Source organism: Drosophila subpulchrella, chromosome X (assembly GCF_014743375.2).
Source record: "Drosophila subpulchrella strain 33 F10 #4 breed RU33 chromosome X, RU_Dsub_v1.1 Primary Assembly, whole genome shotgun sequence".
NCBI lineage: Eukaryota > Metazoa > Arthropoda > Insecta > Diptera > Drosophilidae > Drosophila > Drosophila subpulchrella.
The window spans coordinates 25,481,079-25,500,214 of NC_050613.1; the positions used below are offsets into that span (position 1 = coordinate 25,481,079).

At 37.4% G+C, this 19,136-nt stretch overlaps 1 protein-coding gene across 3 annotated transcripts in view; it reads right to left on the bottom strand.

Annotated features, from left to right (window-relative positions):
* LOC119555987 (low-density lipoprotein receptor-related protein 2) overlaps window positions 1-19,136 on the bottom strand; it is a 164,323-nt gene that overhangs the window by 28,115 nt on the left and 117,072 nt on the right. For all 3 annotated transcript variants that reach the window (XM_037867718.1, XM_037867714.1, XM_037867717.1), the window contains exons 3-4: window positions 1,003-1,155; window positions 117-248 (exon numbers count right to left, since the gene is read on the bottom strand). In XM_037867718.1, coding sequence (XP_037723646.1) covers window positions 117-248; window positions 1,003-1,155 — 285 coding nt within the window. The remainder of the gene's footprint in view (window positions 1-116; window positions 249-1,002; window positions 1,156-19,136) is intronic.

Consider the following 19,136-nt stretch of genomic DNA (forward strand, 5'->3'; position numbering starts at 1 on the left):
TGTGGAGTCAACAAATTTACATTCAAAGCAAGAAAATTCTCGAAATCGTTGAGATTGCATGGGGGCTAACTGATGCTTAGTTATATATATTGATAAAGTTGAAGTATGGTACTCACTGCACTGGGCCTCATCCGATTTATCCTCACAATCCTCGATCATATCGCAACGGTAATGCGGGGGAATGCAATAGGTCTTGTTGAACACATACTGCCCGCAGTTCAGCTGGGGCGTTTCGCATTCCGGTGGGGCTGCAATTTTGGTTAGGGATATGTTACAAGTAATTGATTTAAAATTAAAATTAAATTAAGTTTGGAATATTATCCTGTGATTTTTAGAAACTGATGGCCATTCAATACGATCTATTTTACTGGCAAATACAAACAACTTGGTTATAATTTTAAATACGTAGAATTTTGTATTGAATTTTTAATTCGATACGAAATATATCTATTTATAAACGACCCTTTTTAAAATTTCGTTATTTAAAATCAAAATATACATCTTTTTAAAAAGGTTTTTTACTTCAAATTAGATTTAAGTATTTTCATTAAGCGTTATATTATATTTAATAAATATGGAGATCTGTTTTGATTTTTTAATGGGTTTTTCTTAAATTATAATTTATACTTTCCGAAAGCTAGTTACTCCAAAGAAAACAAAAAGTCAACGCGTATCTTGAGTCAATTGAAAAAATCAAAAAAGTAACATGAATGCATTTTCATTGAGCACTTTCTGCCATAATCAGATGCCGATCTTCAACAAGCACGCGTTCGATTTAATTAATTTCGGAAATTCCTGTGGATAATGGCTCGAGTGGAATTCGATTAAACCATTCAGCGAATCGCCAACGCAGAGTACTTGAATACTTCCCCGGTTTCTTCGGCGGCGAATCGCACGGCCCACTTAATTACTGTCTATAATTTCATATTTTAATTACGGTTTTTCCCCCAAACTTTCCACAGAACGGTGGACTTTCTGGTTGGTTGGATGGTTAATACTTACGGCACGACTGCATCTCGTCCTCGCCATCATCGCAGTCCTTTTGGTAATTGCAGACCCAGTGGTGCGAGATGCACTTGCCGTTGTTGCAGCGGAACGAATCTGTTGGACACTCGGTATTGATGCCGCTGCCACCTGTGCTGCCCAGGCTGCCACCTGGAAAATGCATGGAAAAGCGGGAAAAGCGAGTCAGTAAGTGGCTCCCTTGTGTCGAACTAATTGGCATGTGAATGCCGCTTTGTCATCGGACTTATACGTAAGTCGGTCCGTAACTTTGCTAATAACCAATGCAGTGCCAGTAAACAAGCTGCCAATTTGCCAAGTGCACTTGGAAATAATATTGGAAGCATTTTTGGAAATATTAAATTAGCCATGATTAGTCACTAAATATTTTTCTGAAATTCTTTGGGGAAAAATCCCCAAAACATAATATTTTTTGTTATTTCTTAAAACTGTTTCCAAAGTAAAAGTTATCTGTTAACCAAAATTAAATAAAACAAACAAATGCACTTCGAAATAATATTGGAATCATTTTTGGAAATATTAAAATTAATAATAATAATTAGCCAACCAAACAAACTGTTTCCAAAGTAAATGTTATCTGTTAACCAAAATTAAATAAAACAAATAAACAGTTACGATTTTAAATATAAGTTTTATATGATATCAATTTAAAAAATAAAAGGATTAGTTTTCCAAAAAACAAATCATTTCTTATTATTTTTAAAAATGTTTTAAGTAAATAATATGTATTTACTTAAATCACTTGTAGTTCTTTGTTTTTCTGTACTTAACTTATATTTGGTTGCTTATTAACGAAATAAATAAAATAGGGTTTGAAATAAATAAAAGGTAATTCTTTAAAATCATTTTTAGTTCTTTGTTTTTGTTAATACGAGCATTAAAAGTTAAACAAACAAAGCAAATAACACTAAATCTGTTAAATCTACAAGAAACATGATTTAAAAATGTGATTTTCGGCGCAATGCTATTGTTCCTTTTCCTATTTACTCGAATTAGAAGTGCTTTCCTGCTAATTAACAAGCTGAGAATGCGCTTTTTTCGAGTGTTGCAAAAGGAGCTTGGCCAAAAGGGAGCTTGGCCAAAAGGGAAAAAGGGAAGCCCGCCTGCAGACAACAAAAGACTGTCATAAAATGGCAGCTGCAAGGATGCGCCTCAACTTTTGTGGCTGTCAAAGCCGCCGCGGCTAATGGCCTTGTCACACACACAGATCCAAACAAACACACACATATGAGGGGAAAACTGGGGGGAAAACTGGGGGGAAAACTGCGGGGAAAACTGCAGGAAAAACTGCAACAGCAGAGGCCAAGGAAAAAGGAGCAGGCAAGTCAGAACGCGACCGGAAATGCTTAGCTGGGATTTCTTCTCGACGGGGAAAATGGTGCAGGATGCGGAGCAGGGGCAGTGGCGGGGGGCGGGTAGAAAAGGGGGTCCGTTTGGGGTCGAGGGGCAGGATTGTTCAGTTTTTGGGGCCAGGGCGCTGACAATGTCATTTGTTTCCGGCTACGTGCACTCTGCACGTGCCCAACTTTCTGCGGCCAAGTGAGAGAAAGTGGAGAAAGGCGGCCACTGCGAGCTCCCTTTGTTCCCAGTATTTTTCGCATTTTCGACTTTGGTTGCACCTGCTACAGCTGCAACCTACAACCTGCATCCTGCAATGCCGCATCTTCGATGGAAGTTGAAACCGAACTTCAATTAAGCCCGATTCGATGCGAAGTTAACACAATTGGCACAAACTAAAACCAGGAATTGAAACTGACTTGAGAGCGGAATGAAATCAGCACAAAGAACCTGTCAAAAACAAAAGAAGCCCCGGGAATGAAAAAGGTTTCAAACTAAAGGGGGAATCTAAAATAATTTGAAACTACTTGTAAGGGTCTAGAAAGAAATTTAAAAATGCTTGAGTTCAAAAAAACATATGATTTACATTGTAAAGTTCTATAGATTTGATTTTTAAATATTTAAAAATCGTTTATTTATGTTTAAAATAGTAGTCTTTAATTTTAATAATAAGATATTGAATAGATATTGAATGGAAATTTATATTTCCACATTTCCATCTTTTGTAAGATTTTGATAAATTCTAATTTAATTTTAGTCAAAATGATTCATATTTAAATATTTGAAAAACAACCTTTATTAAAGTCTTACGTTTTTAGAATATTCTGTCATAAACAGATTAATTGCATACTCACTAGCCACTTGAATCTTTAAAGTTGTGCGTTGGCCACACCTTTTCACCACTCCCATTTCCCGCACCCAACCACCTTTGAAATAACCTCGAAAACTCCATGTCTAATTATGCATCTAATTAGTGAGTGCATTCTCCGTTTGGCAATTCATGTCGAAATCATTTTTGCCGCTTCTGAGCCATAATAAGAGCAAACCACAGACGACAACCGGAGTTAAGCCCACCGCCCCTTTTCGCCTCTTTCCCGCCACGCCCCTGTTTTTCCAGCAATTCATTGCGATTTTAAGTACGCATGCCTTGCCACGAAATGAAAACGGAGTCGTGTTTTATCACTGGGTATAATTCACATTCGCATTTCGGGGGATTCCCTCCATATAATTGTGCAGTGTGAAACCTTTCATTCATGCATTATGTTGCTCAAATAATAACAGTAATAATAATAATAATTGGGGAAATGCCAACGTTGCGACGGACTGCCCACAGTGGAGCAAAAGTAAATGAAAATATATTTTATTATTATTTAAATACTTTACAACATATTGTAGGACATAAAATATTATTTACGAATTTGGCTTTTTTTTAAATTTAATTGCTAGTTGATCTTTCCCTTTTATAAGGACTTTCTTTTATTTAGTAGTTAAGATGAATAAATATTCAAATATTTTCGTATTTCTTTTCTAAAAATGTTTTTGGAAAAATATTTTCACTGTCCAAGGACAAATATAATTTCCATATTTAGTTTTTTTTTAGATTTATCGTCCTGTTTTATAAGGTCTTTACTTTATAAAGTGGTTCAGATTAATAAATATTTAAATATTTGTTTCCTTTTAATAATACCATCTGTTAGATAATACTAATATTTATTTTCTAATTATTTTGAAATGTTATTTATTCGAATAGTTTCTCAACCACTGTCCAAGGACTTGTCCCGCATCTGTTTTGGGAACTTTTCTTACTTCGTTTGTTCGCCACTTTGTTGTGGAAGAAGCCTCTTGGAATAGTTTTTGGCTGCCAGGAAAACTATTTTGGTGTCCAAGTTGCCAGAAAATAAAAGGAGAGACTGCCTTTGATGTGCCCGCACAAAAGTTGTTCCGGAAATGGGGATAATGACACGGGGCGGGGATTCCCCCACTGATCCCTCCTTATCCGAACCAAAATCCAACTCCAAGCTCGGGAAATTCCTGTCCTCCCATCAACCGCGACAACATCAAAATGCACGTTATTAAGTATTATGTTGCTGTTGCTGCTTCTATTTGTTTTTATTGTTATGGGCCATGTTATGGCCATGTCCTGCTACCATTTCCCCATTTTCCTGGCAGCAGCATCAACGGTTTTTGAGGGCTTACAAAATATTTTGTAATTTTGTCACGTCTCAACTTTGGCGACGTCACTTAAAATTACATTTAACAAAAAGCTGGCTGGGAAAAAAAATAGCCAAACAAAAGGACCGGCCAGGAAATAATGTTTGTCTGCGATTTTCCTTTGCAGCACTTTTGGATGGGGGTAAATCAAAAATAGATGAATGGTTGGCTGGACGAAGAGATGGATGGTTCAGGCATTTACCACGCGCCAAAAATATAAATAAACAAAATAAGCAACCGGAAGTACACTTTAATACAGGTTGAAAATCAGCTGTATTCGAATAATATACTCTAACTTTACTAAAGTTCAAATAAGCCTTTGGTAACCAACTTTTGTGGGGGATTAAGCCCCAGTAAAGTGCTATGAATTCTAGGAGAATTACAAAAACAAAACAGCTTATTTGGCAAGTGTGTTTTCTAGAAGATTGAAAAAACCCCTGTTTACATCAATTTTGTATTGGACCTTAAGTAGTTTAACAACAGATTTGTAATCTTCTTAAGCTCAGACAGGTGAAAAAACAATCGGGTTTCTGGCCAATGGAAATTGTGAGTTTTCAATCACTTCATTGTTCCTGGGACCCTTTTTGGGGTTTTTGATTTTTAGCCTAATAAAGCTCCAAAGTGACTGAAACCCAATTCCTGCTCTCGTTTCCCAAAAGCTGAATGCTGTTGAATTTTTGCCGAGAACAAGCATAAATCAATGTTTACATTTTGACAGAACAAAAAAGATTTGGGCCACATCAAAATGGAATGTGTATTTCTGTTCTAAGTATGCCATGAATGGATGGCTTACTATTATTTCACACCCTCTTAAACCATAAGATAAGCGATAAGCGAGCAGAGAGAAAAATTGGGTGACCCTAAAAAAATAAACTTATATACCAAAAAACACATATCTTGTATATAATCCTAAAGTTTGGCTTAATTAAACATATATTTCTTTAAATTTCACTAATTTAAATGTAACATAAAATATTTGTAGAATTTTAAGACATATTTTTTGTTGAATTACAAAAAAGTTGCTATAAAATAGGACCTTTTTTCTGGGTGCACATGTGTCCATGACCATGGCTTCGGTGGGTTAAACGGGAGATATATTTCAGGGGGGCAGAGTCCCAAACTGATGCCACCAAAAAGTGCAAGCCGCATTTGGAATCCCAACCCCTACGCCTTTTTATCCATACATTTATTACCATGAATTTCCATTACTCACTTAAGGAGGGGAAAATCGGTAGTGGGCGTGGCCGCAAATATGGCAGTCAGACAAACGCGTTATGGAAACTGCGGAGCAGAGTTTTCCGACTCCCTCGAAGATTCATCAATGAATTTATCAGTTTTTATAGGCAATTTATTATTTATTGATGGCTGAGCCACTGGCTAAAAGCGAGCCCCTGGGAGAAGGGGGGGGGGGGGGGGGGGGGGGTTTATGGATATGGATACTACCCAGAGATACAGATACCCAGTATATATATCTCCAGTCGCACACAGCCACAAAGCATACATTTGAGGGCCAGACAATAACTGGCAACAGCTTTTCAAACTCCAAACGATTCTTCCCCGCCCCCCCTCTTTTTTCTGCCCCCCCCCCCCCCCCCCCCCCCCCCTTTTTGGGATTTTTTGAATAATGGCAGGGGTGGGGAAAGGGGGGCTTAAGGCAGTTTGGTCATGTGGAGAGTGCATTTGGCAGTCATAAAGGAAGCGGGGCCAAAAAAGCAGACGAAGCCAAAGAGAATAAAGTAATGGCAAGTGGAAAAGTGACGAACATGGGAATGCCCTAAAAACTGTGGGGTAATTATATTTAAGGAAAAGAATATATTTAACTACTGATGTAAAATTATTATTTAATAGATAATAGATAAAGAATATATAAAAAAAAAATAATACCTAAAGAAGTGCTATAATAAATTTAGGAAACATATTAAAATATAATGCACTTCTCTAATTAAGTAAGTAGTAAAGGAAACCAACCAAAATTTTAAATGTTGATAAATAAACATGTTGTTAAGTAATTTAATAGATTATTAATTAGTAGATAATAGATAAAGAAAATGTAAGAAAAATAGGACATAAAGAAGTGTTATAATAAATTTAAGAAATATATTAAAATATAATACATTTTAAGACTTCTCTAGTTAGTGAGTAGTAAAGAAAACATACCTAAATTTTAAATGTTGATAAATAAATATATTATAAAGTAATTTAATAGATTCTTAATCTTTATAAGTATTAAAAGGAACTTGCAAACTGAAAGATTCTTAAGGCCAATATGCCTTGGCTGAGGCACCGGGAAAAAGAAAACTCCGAAGAGCCGCTACATTCAGCCGGAAAATGGAAAATGGCAAGAGTAATGCGAAAGCGATGAAGCCGCCTCATAATGTCCGGCAAATTGTTGCGGACATTCGCATCGGGGCACGTCTCAGTTTACAATGTTTGCCTTTGATTTCCCATTCAGCGCATTAAAATTTCTTAAGCGCTGTTTTCCTAGAGGTGGGAGTTTAATGGATCGCTACCGATATTTATCGAAAATGATTATGGTTATGTGCTAAGCCCAACGATATCAATACTTATTATATTTTTTAGGATTAAGAAAGTTTTATGTTCTGCTGTTTTTGCCATCATTAAATTATTTTAAATGTCGTACCTTCTCGAGAGACTATCCCACAAATTTCCCCAGCAAACAGCCATATATCGATGACCACAGCCGCTTAACCCCCCCGTGACCAGTAATGCGATTTCGTACGTGCCTCGAAGGGGCGCCGAAGGGCGTGGCAGTTAGTGATTAATTTATAATTTTATATAAATAATTAATTGCGCTGCGAAATGCGCCATAAAATGCATATTCCGGCATTAACTTATAAATAAATTCGTGACACTAAATCACATGACAAATTTTCCTCGTATTAAATGTGATAAATTTCAAAATGCAACAACGAATCGGTGAAAAAAAACAATGCAAAAAAATAAAGATAAATATCAAACAAATACCGATGTGCTCTCAATGCATGCGAAAGTATTTCGCAAAAAAAAAGAGCATGTAAACGAAGCAGCATAATAATAATTTATTTCTGTATGAGGCGTATAAATGGAAATAAATTAAATATTTATGCAGCATAACCTGGCCGGCAAACGGCAAACAAAGGCCAAGGAGCAAAAGAAATTAAATAAATACAAATATAAATAAGCAAATAAATGCATCAGTGGGGGACAAGAACAAACAGACAACGGGCCCAAAAAAAAAGGCCAACAACCAAATGCAACTTGGCCAAAATGAAACAACAACAACAACAACAGCATGAAAAGAGGGGCTTCAGCAGAGATGCCGTTAATTATGCCACCAAAGTGAGATTCTTTTTTTAACGAGTAAATTATTATACGCTGTCATGCAAATAGTTGCAATAAAAAGGCAAAAACTCAGACACACAGGCGCCAGAGCATGGCCATAAAAGAAAAGGGCGTACGGTTGGGGAGGGGGGGTCGGAACAGGGGCGTGGGGCAGGAGGGGCAGCTGGCATAATTGCATGCTCGAAGCCAACCACCAGCCCAAACTCCAGGCCATCCACCTATCCCTCCCAAAAGTCACACAGAAAAAATGACATTTTCAAAACGAAGAGGTCATAAAAAAAGTTAAGACTTCAGAATGGTATTAAACAATTTTTTAATTATTTTAGGGGGTTATTATGATATTTATGAGGCAATAGGGGATTATCTACACAGTTTACCAAATACTTTTATGTATTTTTGTTGAGGTATCACTTTAATTTCATTGCCAATAACAAAAAATATACAAAAAACTTTAAAAAAATAAAAAAAAATTTTTTTTCGAAATTTTTTTTAAATTTAAAGTAACTTAATTAGTAATGTGGGAGAATATTTCTTTTTTTTAACAGAAAAAAATGACTTAAATTTTATATAGCGGCCCAAAAAAGACTTGCTTATAAAATGGAAAGAATTATTTAAATTAGGTTCCAATTTTTCTCAGTGCTGCCCGTCCCTTTCCTGGGACTCATTTGTATGCACACAGGCGGCCTATTATTTTTAGCGCTGACGTGGGCGACGACGCCGGCGACCCGCAACGGCTGTGAAGGGTTAATGCGACCACGGCAACAAGCCAATGGATGGATCCCATGGATCCTGCGTCCCAGAATCCCGCGTCCCTGCCCCTGCCCCTGCCCCTGCCCCATGACATGTGGACCACCGATGCGGACGATGACGTTGACGACGACGTCACAGCCGGCGGGCAAAGTAAACAGCCAACGGACAGCGAGGGGAGGGCAAGGAGTTCTAAATATGATAATTATTTTTATAATATTGCCTTTTTTACAGCATGCTTTTTAGGGAACTTCAAAAATTAAAACAAATATACTTTTATCTGGGTTTCTTATTTTATAAATAAATCGTTATGTACAATTCCAATTAAATGTTTCTATGTTCTTGAAGAATATTGAAATAAAAACAAAATATTTTATCTTAATAATAACTAATGAAGCGCCCCTCGCACTTGCAGCCGTCAGCTGCAGGTCAAAAACACACACAAATACACACACACGCAGGAGGCGCAGACACCCGCAATTTATATTTGATGACCTTACGCACATTCAATGAGCAAAACAAGGGCGAAAAGTACTTCAAAGGACTTTCATTCGGGATCCAGAATCCCGGATCCACGAACCATATCCGGAACACGACCAGTGCAGATATTAATAATAATCCCTGGGATCCGAAAAGCTGGCATAATGAATGGCATACAAACAAGCAGTACGTAAATTTCGAACCTTAAGAGTATCAGAAAAATGGTGAAAAACAAAGTAAAGGGATGTTCCCAATCCTGGACATTGTTATAAGATTAATTTTAATGATCATGTAAATTAAACAGCATATCAAGATATTATTTTATGGATCCCGGTAAAACTAAACTTTGCAATATTAAGTATTTTTATAAGATTAATTTTAATGATCATGTAAATTAAATAGCATATCAAGATATTATTTTATGGATCCCGGAAAACCATAAGCCATAGAGAGTGTGCAATTTTCTTTAATTATTTTTAGAAACATCCCGCATAAAATGTGCTAAAAACCTCTATCAATGCTGGCTTAATTTGTTTGTCAATACGGGGCTTAATGGAGGAAAAGGGGTACTAAGTGGGTGAAAATCTGGGCGGGAAAAGCGGGCGAAAGATTTGTACGTGACATTGCAGCCAAGCTGGGAAACTGAGAGTCTGAAAATCTGAGAAAAGTGACTCCATAACCACGTTGTGCAACCAAAAACACCAATAACTAAAACGAGTGAAAAAACAACAAACAAAATTTAAACAAGCTCAAGCAACAAACACAAGTAACAACAACTACTGAAGTATAAAGTGATAGACAATAACAACCAATAGAGCGGCCAACATGGCTATTTTATAGCCAGTCCTAGCTATTTTTTAAGGCTTTTCCACAACCAGTATATAATATAATGATAATAAATGTATTTCAAATCTAAAAATTATTTTAAATGATAAACATTTCTTTCCTTAAATATTATTTGTGTGCGAATAATACAATTTTATTAGCTATTTATTTTAAGCATATTTCAAATCTATAAAAATCTATATTTTAAATGTTATACATTTCTTTCCTCAAATATTATGTGTGTGCGTAAAACACAATTTTATAAGCTATTTATTTTAAGCATATTTATAATCTATAAAATATTTTAAATGTTATACATTTCTTTCTTTAAATATTATTCGTGTGCGAAAAATTTTGTTTTATTAGCTATTTATTTTAGGCATATTTATCGAATGTTTTTTTTATTAATAGTTAAGTGCTTTAGTATTTTAAAAACTCCTAACCAAACAACTAGCTTGCATTTCCTTCTTTCGTATTCTAAAATTCGTGTTTACTTTGCTTAAACTATTTTTTTCTAGCTATTTTCACAAATATTTGCCAGCTTCAAAAGCAAAATAAAAAAAATATAGATATAAAGTGGGAGAAGGGGAATTCCCGCTATGTGACACACGGGAGAAATTAATGCCTGCCAAAATGCGCGCCAGCCTGCTTTCTTTTTCGCCCCCTCTCGCTCTCCTCCGCTCTACCTGTCTCTTTCTGCTCCTCGGCACGTTCCCCAAACAAATAGAGCGAGATAGACACGGGAAAAAGAGACGGGCATAGGGAATAACGTGCTAAAAGCACAGCTTCAAAAACAAAAATGAAAAAATCAAAGAAAACTCAGTCACCGAGATTTTTGCGACAGTTAAAAAACACACAACTTTGGCACAACTTTAATGTGCGACCGAGTGGGATAGAGATATTGGGGTTGTCGTCTCTTTCCTGAGTTGTTTTTAGATGCTTAAAATGCAAATTTACAAAATGGGATGAGAATTATTAAATGAGATATTATTGGATTTACAAAGGGGCCTTCAGTAAAGCAAGATACTCTGATTACAGTGCGTATGCTTAATATTTAGGAAAAATATTTGGTTTTAAAGATTTTCTATATGTTTTGGATACTGAAAAGATTAAAATGTACAAACTATTTGTAAAAAAATACTTATGTTAAATGTAATAAGAATATAAAATTGTAAAAGTTGAAGCTAATTTTTTATTAAAGGTTTTAGATTTTCAGCTGATTCATCCAACTCCTGGAAAACCTTAGTTACTGCAATACTTGGGTGTTTTTAAGGTTAACATTACGTTCGATAAATATTTCTTTTCTATGCATTTCCCAACACTCGTTATTTTTTCCCAGGGCTCAGCTTTAAAGTTGACACAAAAGGATTTTCCCACGCCCGGTTCTGCTTTTCTTTTTTTGTTCGTGTTGTTCTTTGGCTTTATTATGGCTTTCTTTCCCGCCGCCTTTTCCTTGCCCCTCCCCCTTTACCATCCGCCTGCTGCCTTGTTGTTAGTGAAAATCCTTTTGTCCTGCCCCAAAGGACAATGGCATTGACTCGATTCGCAGTTGAATGCAACCTGGCATACAAAATGCAGAGGAATTCAAGGAAGCGCTGGAGTAACTTTGAGTGGCCATAAGCACGGTGCTCTGATCTTGATGTGGATAATGCTTAATGACCTTGAAAATAAGGGGCTGTTGTCATGTAATGGAGGACAAAGGTAATTGCAAATTGGGGTATTTTCTTTATGTGGCGCAGAAAATGGCAGAGGGTCATAAGGAAGAGAAATTATATTTTTGCTTCGATTTCAGGGGTAATTACTATTTTAAAAAAATACTAAGTTACCTATTTAACCATTATGAAAGCACCAGAAACAAGGCATCCTTATTGAACATCCCGAATTTAATTAAAGCTCAATGGATTTTTCTATCGTTTAAGGTGAAAAGGGCAGTGGCTTTTCCTTTTTTCCTCTTTATTTTTCTCTCAGCTTTTCCTGCTTTTCCACCCGCCATTTCCCTACTGTGCAACATTTGTGTCGCATTAATTTGAATTTGAAGCGCGTTCAAAATGAAATCACGCGCACTCCGAACCAGGGGACAAAAAGTGGGCTGGCCGTCAGGGGGTTAAGAGGTTACGCTGGCGATGGGGTCAAGGGGTCAGGGGGCCAAGGGGCCAAGGGGCAGTTGGTGTGACCAGCCCCGATGTTGTTTATGGTGGCAGACGGCGCGAAATTAGCATTAGGCCAAACGATGCCAAACAATTTCGTCGGCCCCGCCCCCTCCCCCCCCCCCCCCCCCCAAAACAATGGGCGTTGCGGCCAGGGGTTAAGGATTGGAGGGCGGAGGGTTAAGGGTTCCGAATCGCGTTGCATGCCAGCATTATTGGAAAATGCATTTCGGCTTTTAATTGCCAGCAATTGATGGCCTAAAGGGAAAACTTTAAACTTTAAAGGCAAAAAAAATCAGCCATGGGCGTGGGCGGAAAAGTGCGGTAAGGGGTTTGGGGCGGAGTTCAAGCCCCTCGGGTGTCGTTGGTCAATCGCAGCCAAATGTGGAAGCGTTAACCCTCCACTACACTGCCATTGCCCCTTTTAACCCATTCGAGGTCCTCAGCCCATTCCTCCCTTTCTCATCGCCTTTCTCTGTTAATAATCGATGACTGCAGCAGTGTTAAAGGAAAGGGGTTTGGGGTTTGGGGTTGAGGGATAAAGGGTTAAAGGGGTTTGGGGGGGGGTGGACAACAATTGCCAGCAAGTGTCGCTGGCCGCACAGTCGTGGCCAGTGATTTAGGGTCACCAGCACACAGCCAAATTTGCAATGCAGTCGCCCACAATTTAGCCCTATCCATGTGAAGTCATGGCAGCTACACTGGACAAAATATAGTGGCTAAAGCTGTGTTGGGGGGTTTTAACAGTAGAACACCTAATTTCTCTACTACCATTTTAAAATGTTATATTATTTTATGTAGGCAACAATTTATTTGAATTTTTCGTTGCATACTTTGAGGTACTTTTATATAAAGTATACGCCATGTTGCACCATCGAAATGCAAGCCATTTTAAAGGCGGATTTTTAGCGGGGCCAACCTAAGTTTCACCCCCCTTTGATGCATGGGTGGTGGCTTTATGGGGGTTTAGTGGGGCGGAAATATTAAATGCGCCACTTTGCCGCACCATGCATTATTTTTCACTTCCGCCGCTGGAAATGGCCGCCGATCAGTCATCGAGGTTTGTGCCACCTGCCAAATAGCTCGAGAAAAGCTGTTCCCTTGCAAAAAAAAGAATTAATCGAGATGGAATGGGTGATGTTGTGGTAGTGGGAATCTTTGATAAATATCCCAGGAAAATGCATTTTAAAATATGTGCTCATGCAAATTGCAGAACTTAAAGAAAAACTCCATAGCTATGTTATTATATAATTTTTTTGGGTTAGTTTTTCCAAAAACTAAGTGTTTATCAGGAATAAAATATGATATCAGTTCACCTGGCATTGTAAATAAATATTTCTTGGCATTGTGTTTGTGTTTACCTGGAAAGAAAAAGAAATATATACAAAATTAGTTGGAACTTTAAATAGCTATAAAAGTAAAATATAAAAAATACTCATCTAGGAAAAGCAAACGTTTTGTTTTATAAAACCGGCTGAAGAACCCTTTTTTACAAAAATATTTGTCTGTATTTCCCTTTAAATCGTGGCGATAATCCCGCCCCCTTGATATGCAAATGGGAAACCCACTTTTTGAGCTGGAAAAACCCTGTGGCAACTCCTGGACGAATGTCAATTGCAGGCGATCCAAATAAACAAATGCGAATTAAATGGAAATAAAATGAAATGGCTCAGAGCTGTGGGCGAAAAAGAATGCCTTAATTAAAAGCATATTATTCCCATGAATATTTTGTTGAGGCCCCGAAAACCGAAGGCTGGAAGCTGGTAGCTGGAAACTGGAAACACAAACAGCAACACTACCAAAAGCGGGGCAGAAAAGGATTTACAGTCCTTTGGCCATTGTTTTCGGCTATCGCCATTGTTGCTCTGCTCTGCCGGTTGCAGATTTTGCCATCATAAAATATTCAAAACATTTAAGAAATTTTCTGTGACAATGGCAATCTCCTTCCTTTTAATCCCGGCCCATACCGACACACAAAAAAAAAAAAAAAAAATAGGAAAATAGTAAACCGAAAAACAAAACAAAAGCCGAAAATAATAACAAAATTCCACTTAAATTGCGCTTTTAGTTTTCCTTACTCATACATACACACTAGTTCATCCTCTTCTTCTTCTTCTTGCTGGTTTTCCATCTTGATGCAGCGCCATCTTGCGGCCATTTGTAAAATGTCACAAAACGAAATGAAAATTGAAAATTGAAAATAAAATTGAAGAGCCAAGGAAAACGGGGCAGCGGGGCAGGAAAACTGAATTGAATTATTTGACTGCCGGAGAAAATGCTTCTTAAAATATTAATTGAAATATTTAAATGTGGAAAAGCGGAAAAGCGGAAAGAGGAAGCACTGGACATTCACAAGTGCCGAAATGCTTTGACAGTAGAGCGTTTTCACTTAGGCATTTTGATTCGATAATTGATTTAAATTGTAAGAGCTGTCATAAGTTTGGCCTATGAACCTTTGATATTTGACCAAAAGTTACACTTTTTGTAACTCAATAATTGAAAAAAAAAATAAAATTTAGAATTTATAATATTGTATTTTCTTAAAAACACATTTTCCATTTTGCTTTCGAAATGCTTTCCATTGTATTTAGCCCACAGCAGTATTGATATTTACCAAACTGCACAAACAAAATGCAAATGAACAAAGGGTTAAAGGGCCAAGAAAATTTATAGTAAGCATAAGCATATAGAAATTTGTGGAATTTTTGTACATCGTTATCTATAAATATGCAAGGGGCCATGCCACACGAGCGGGAAAATCGGGGAAAATCGGGGAAAGCGGGAAAAGCGAGTGCCCCCGCAGGCAGTTCATAAACTTTCGAGTAAATTGCAAACTTATGCACTTCGTCCGTCGCCTTTTACCTGAGTTTGTTTGCATGCAAATCGAGAGCGGTTTACCTTTACCCGTTTAACTTTTTCCCTTTTCCATTTTCCATTTTCCCGCCAACCGCTAGCCGTTTCCCTCCAAAATTTTGACTGCTTTTCCGCCAAGTTTACTGACTAGCAGCCACTTTTCATGTGTCGCTTCGTTTGTCATGCAATGCTCGAGGCGGCTCCTTAGTTGCATTTCCCATTTTCCCCCCATTTTCCCACCATTTTCCACTATAACTATAGTGAAATGACAACCACCCTTTGTGGGCAATATACAAAATACTTTACTATATGCCCCCCATTCCCATTTTCCCCATTACTGGCACCCTAAAAACCCTTTGGTTCGACTGCATTTCGATGCATAACATCATAATATGGCAACGATTCTATCTGAACACATGGGCAAAACTAAATGGAAACATTAGTTGGGGTGTGGGCGCTTTTCCAGGGGTGTCAAATGGGGGCTCAAAGGGGGGTCAAAAGGGGGGTGTCCAAGGGGGGGGGGGGGCAGTGCAATAAAAGTTAAGTTCCATTTGTGGCTTACTGCAAAATGCAGAATGCAATAACCAAACTCAAACTCGAGTCGACATTTTTATGCATATTTATGGCATGGCCATAATAGCAGCAACAATAGTAATGCCAAGTGGGTTAAGGTATTACAGTGCACCTAGTGGGTTAAGACATTATGCTAAGGGCGCAATTTATGTTGGGACCTAAAAAAAAGTTGGCTAAAGTCGGATTTTATTTTGATAAATTGTAAAATGTACTTAATATTATTTAAATATATTGAAACCTTCAATATTATATGGCTAATTATATTATAAAATATGCTGGCTTTTTATAGGAAATAGGTACTGGGTGCTATAATAATGTTAAAAAATGTATTTGAAATCATATAAGGATTGTTCATCAACACGTTTTCATTCTTAAAATTCCTTAGAAATCCATTACGAAAGTTTTAGAAAAAGATATCAAGCTAAATACCAAATTTGTTTATTAATATTTAATGGCACTCAATATATTTAAACCTTTTATATTATATGGCTACTTATATTATAAAATATGCAGGCTTTTTATAGGAAATAAGTATTGGGTGCTATAACAATATTAAGAAATTTACTTGAAATCATTGCTTTTCAACACGTTTTCATTCTTAAAATTCCTTAAAAATGCATTACGAAAGTTTTAGAACAAGATATAGAGTTCAAAACCAATTTTGTTTATTAATATTTAATGACACTCATTATAGTCCAGCTTTTTTCTCAGTGCATCCAATAACGATAGTGCGTTCCGAGGGATACTCTTAAATTTCAGTGCCCAGTTCATGATAATGCACCGATTGCTGTTGTTTTTGTTAAAACAAAACTATTTTTCCTTTAAATGCAAATCGGAGGGAGAAAGCAGGGGAGTTGGGGGGTGGCGAAAGAAAGAGAGGGGACGAGCGGCGGGGGAAAGAGAGGGAGACAGTGGAGTAACAGTGGGCGGCAAACTGGAGACAAAACAAGAGAAAAACAAGGAAGAACGCTATAGTCGAGTACCTCGACTATGAGATACCCGTTACTCAGCTAAAGGGACCAAAGGAAAATGGAGATATGCAAGCAGCAAAGCGAGATTGAAATGCGCCACCTACCGGCGGTAGACAGATTTAAGCGTTGTGGGCGTTAGAGTGGGCGTGGCAAAGTTTTTTTTGAATCAATCGATAGGTATTGACAAGACCAATACATTTCAGTTAAAATTTTTTATCTAGCATGGAAATTGTGGGCGCCACAGGCTTGGGCGGTTTGTGGGCGTTAGAGTGGGCGTGGCATATTCGCGTGACAAATTTGCGCTGCGCTCAAGCCTACGGAATCTAAATCTGAAATCCCATTTACTTATCTTTGATATTTTCCGAGATATCCGCGTTCATATTTACGATTTTTTGAAGTTTGTGGGCGGTTTGTGGGCGTAAAAGTGGGCGTGGCAAACTTTATTTGGGTCAATCGATAGGTATTGATGAGAATAATACATTTCAGTTAAAATTTTTATTCTAGCATGAAAACTGCAGGAGCCACAGTTTTGGGCGGTTTGTGGGCGTTAGAGTGGGCGTGGCACTCTGCTGAAACAAACTTGCGCTGCGTAAGAAGCTCAGGAATCTGCACGCCTAATCTCAATAGCCTAGCTCTTATAGTTTCCAAGATCTCAGCGTTCATCCGGACGGACAGACAGACGGACAGACGGACAGACGGACAGACGGACAGACGGACAGACGGACAGACGGACAGACGGACATGGCTAGATCGACTCGGCTAGTGATCCTGATCAAGAATATATATACTTTATGGGGTCGGAAACGCTTCCTTCTGCCTGTTACATACTTTCCGACGAATCTAGTATACCCTTTTACTCTACGAGTAACGGGTATAAAAATGGAGCAAAGAGATCCTTGACACAGAATGCAATGAAAGTCGCGATTGTTGCTGTTGCAGGGGGAAATGAGTGGAGAAAGGGGCGGGTGGAGAAAGCAGGGGGAGAAAGCAGGGGGAGAAAGCAGGGGGAGTGGGCACCAGAAACTTTCAGTTCGTGCTCTTTGCCTCTCCTTTCTTTCTAGTGTGAAGTGGGGGAAGTGAGCGACGGCAAATGAGTTTCTTGTTTAACACCCTACACCTGTGGCCATTCAAGGGTATGCCCAATTCGTTCTAACAAGAAATATGGCAATACTAAAATAAATAAATGAAAAAACTTAACAATAAAAAGCCAAAAATAATGTCATTTAAATGGGAAAGTCATGGCCAAAAAGTTACTTAAAAAATGAGTTTTGAATGTGCAACATTTCTTGATGAATTTTAATTATTTTTAAAAGATAATACATACCTAAAAACAACCAATAACTTTTTTTTTATATAAATTAATCTACTTTTTTCGTGTTTTTTTAAGCAGTTAAATGCTAATAAACCAATTTTCCAGGCCTTTTCTTAAACATTTACAAACATTTGAAAGCTTTATAAAATATTGTATATTTTTTGGTGGCTCCCAACTTATTTCTATTTTTAATGCAGATTGATTACTTTCCTTTTGATTTTATATTGTCAAAAATTATATATCCTTATGTAGTGGTTTTGTTTTGCCCAACATAAATTTAATCAGTTGCTGTCTAATCAAAGCGTGTTAAAAACAGGTATTAGCAAGTGACTCAAAGTCTTGCTGCCATATGATGTCACATGCCAAACTACGCGAGTAACAAAAACAAAAACAAGGAGCTGTTGGCCAAGTTAATAGCAAACGAACGCATTAAGCAGGAGCGAGGGGAAAAATTGAATTCAATTTTCTTGCATGGGAATGATGGCAAAACTGAGGGAAAACTGCGGGGAAAAGTGAGTGGAGGGGGGGGGGTTTAGAAATTGCTTTCGCTGTTGTTGCTGCGCTATTAAATAGTGTTGGAAATAACACATTTCTGACACCCAACTCCGGATCGGGCTGAAGCAAAGGCTTTTCAGGTCGCTAGCGGGGATTTTCCAGGGGGAAAAACACCTGCCCCTCTTTTGAGTTTGTCGAGGACCGGATGTGAGCGCATTTAGGGCGGTATTTATGAGACACGCCCCCGGCCCCCGAAAGGGCTTAGTGTTAAAGTCGGAAAAGGGGATGAAGTATTTTAAAATATTGTAAAAGCTTAGATCGCTGTCAAAACCCAAGAGCTGAGGGATTAAAAATATAACTATTTTCATTTTGTAAACAATCAATACCTTGAGGTAAAAAAATTGAATTTAAATCTAAGAATGAATAAAATTTAAAAAAACAATAAGTTACGATAGTTTCATGATTTGACTTCAGATTATAAATATATGAAATCCATTCTTAAGCTTGCGTTTACCCGCAAAATTCTTATGGTTAAACTTATTTTTGTCTAAAACCATAATATGTTTCATAATTTTAAGAAAACAACTTTTAACCAATCAAGTATTACTGGAAATCGGATATTAAAAACTAATTTCAGATATAATCCCACGTCTAGTTATTATATTATCTACAAACCAATGAATCCATGAGCTTATGAAGTGAACCCTATATTTATGGTAGTCAGTCGGTAATCATTAAAATGTGATTCATTGTTAAATGATTATATTAGAATCCCGCGAATTGATTGATGGCGCGAACAATTCGCCAGATTTTGAATTG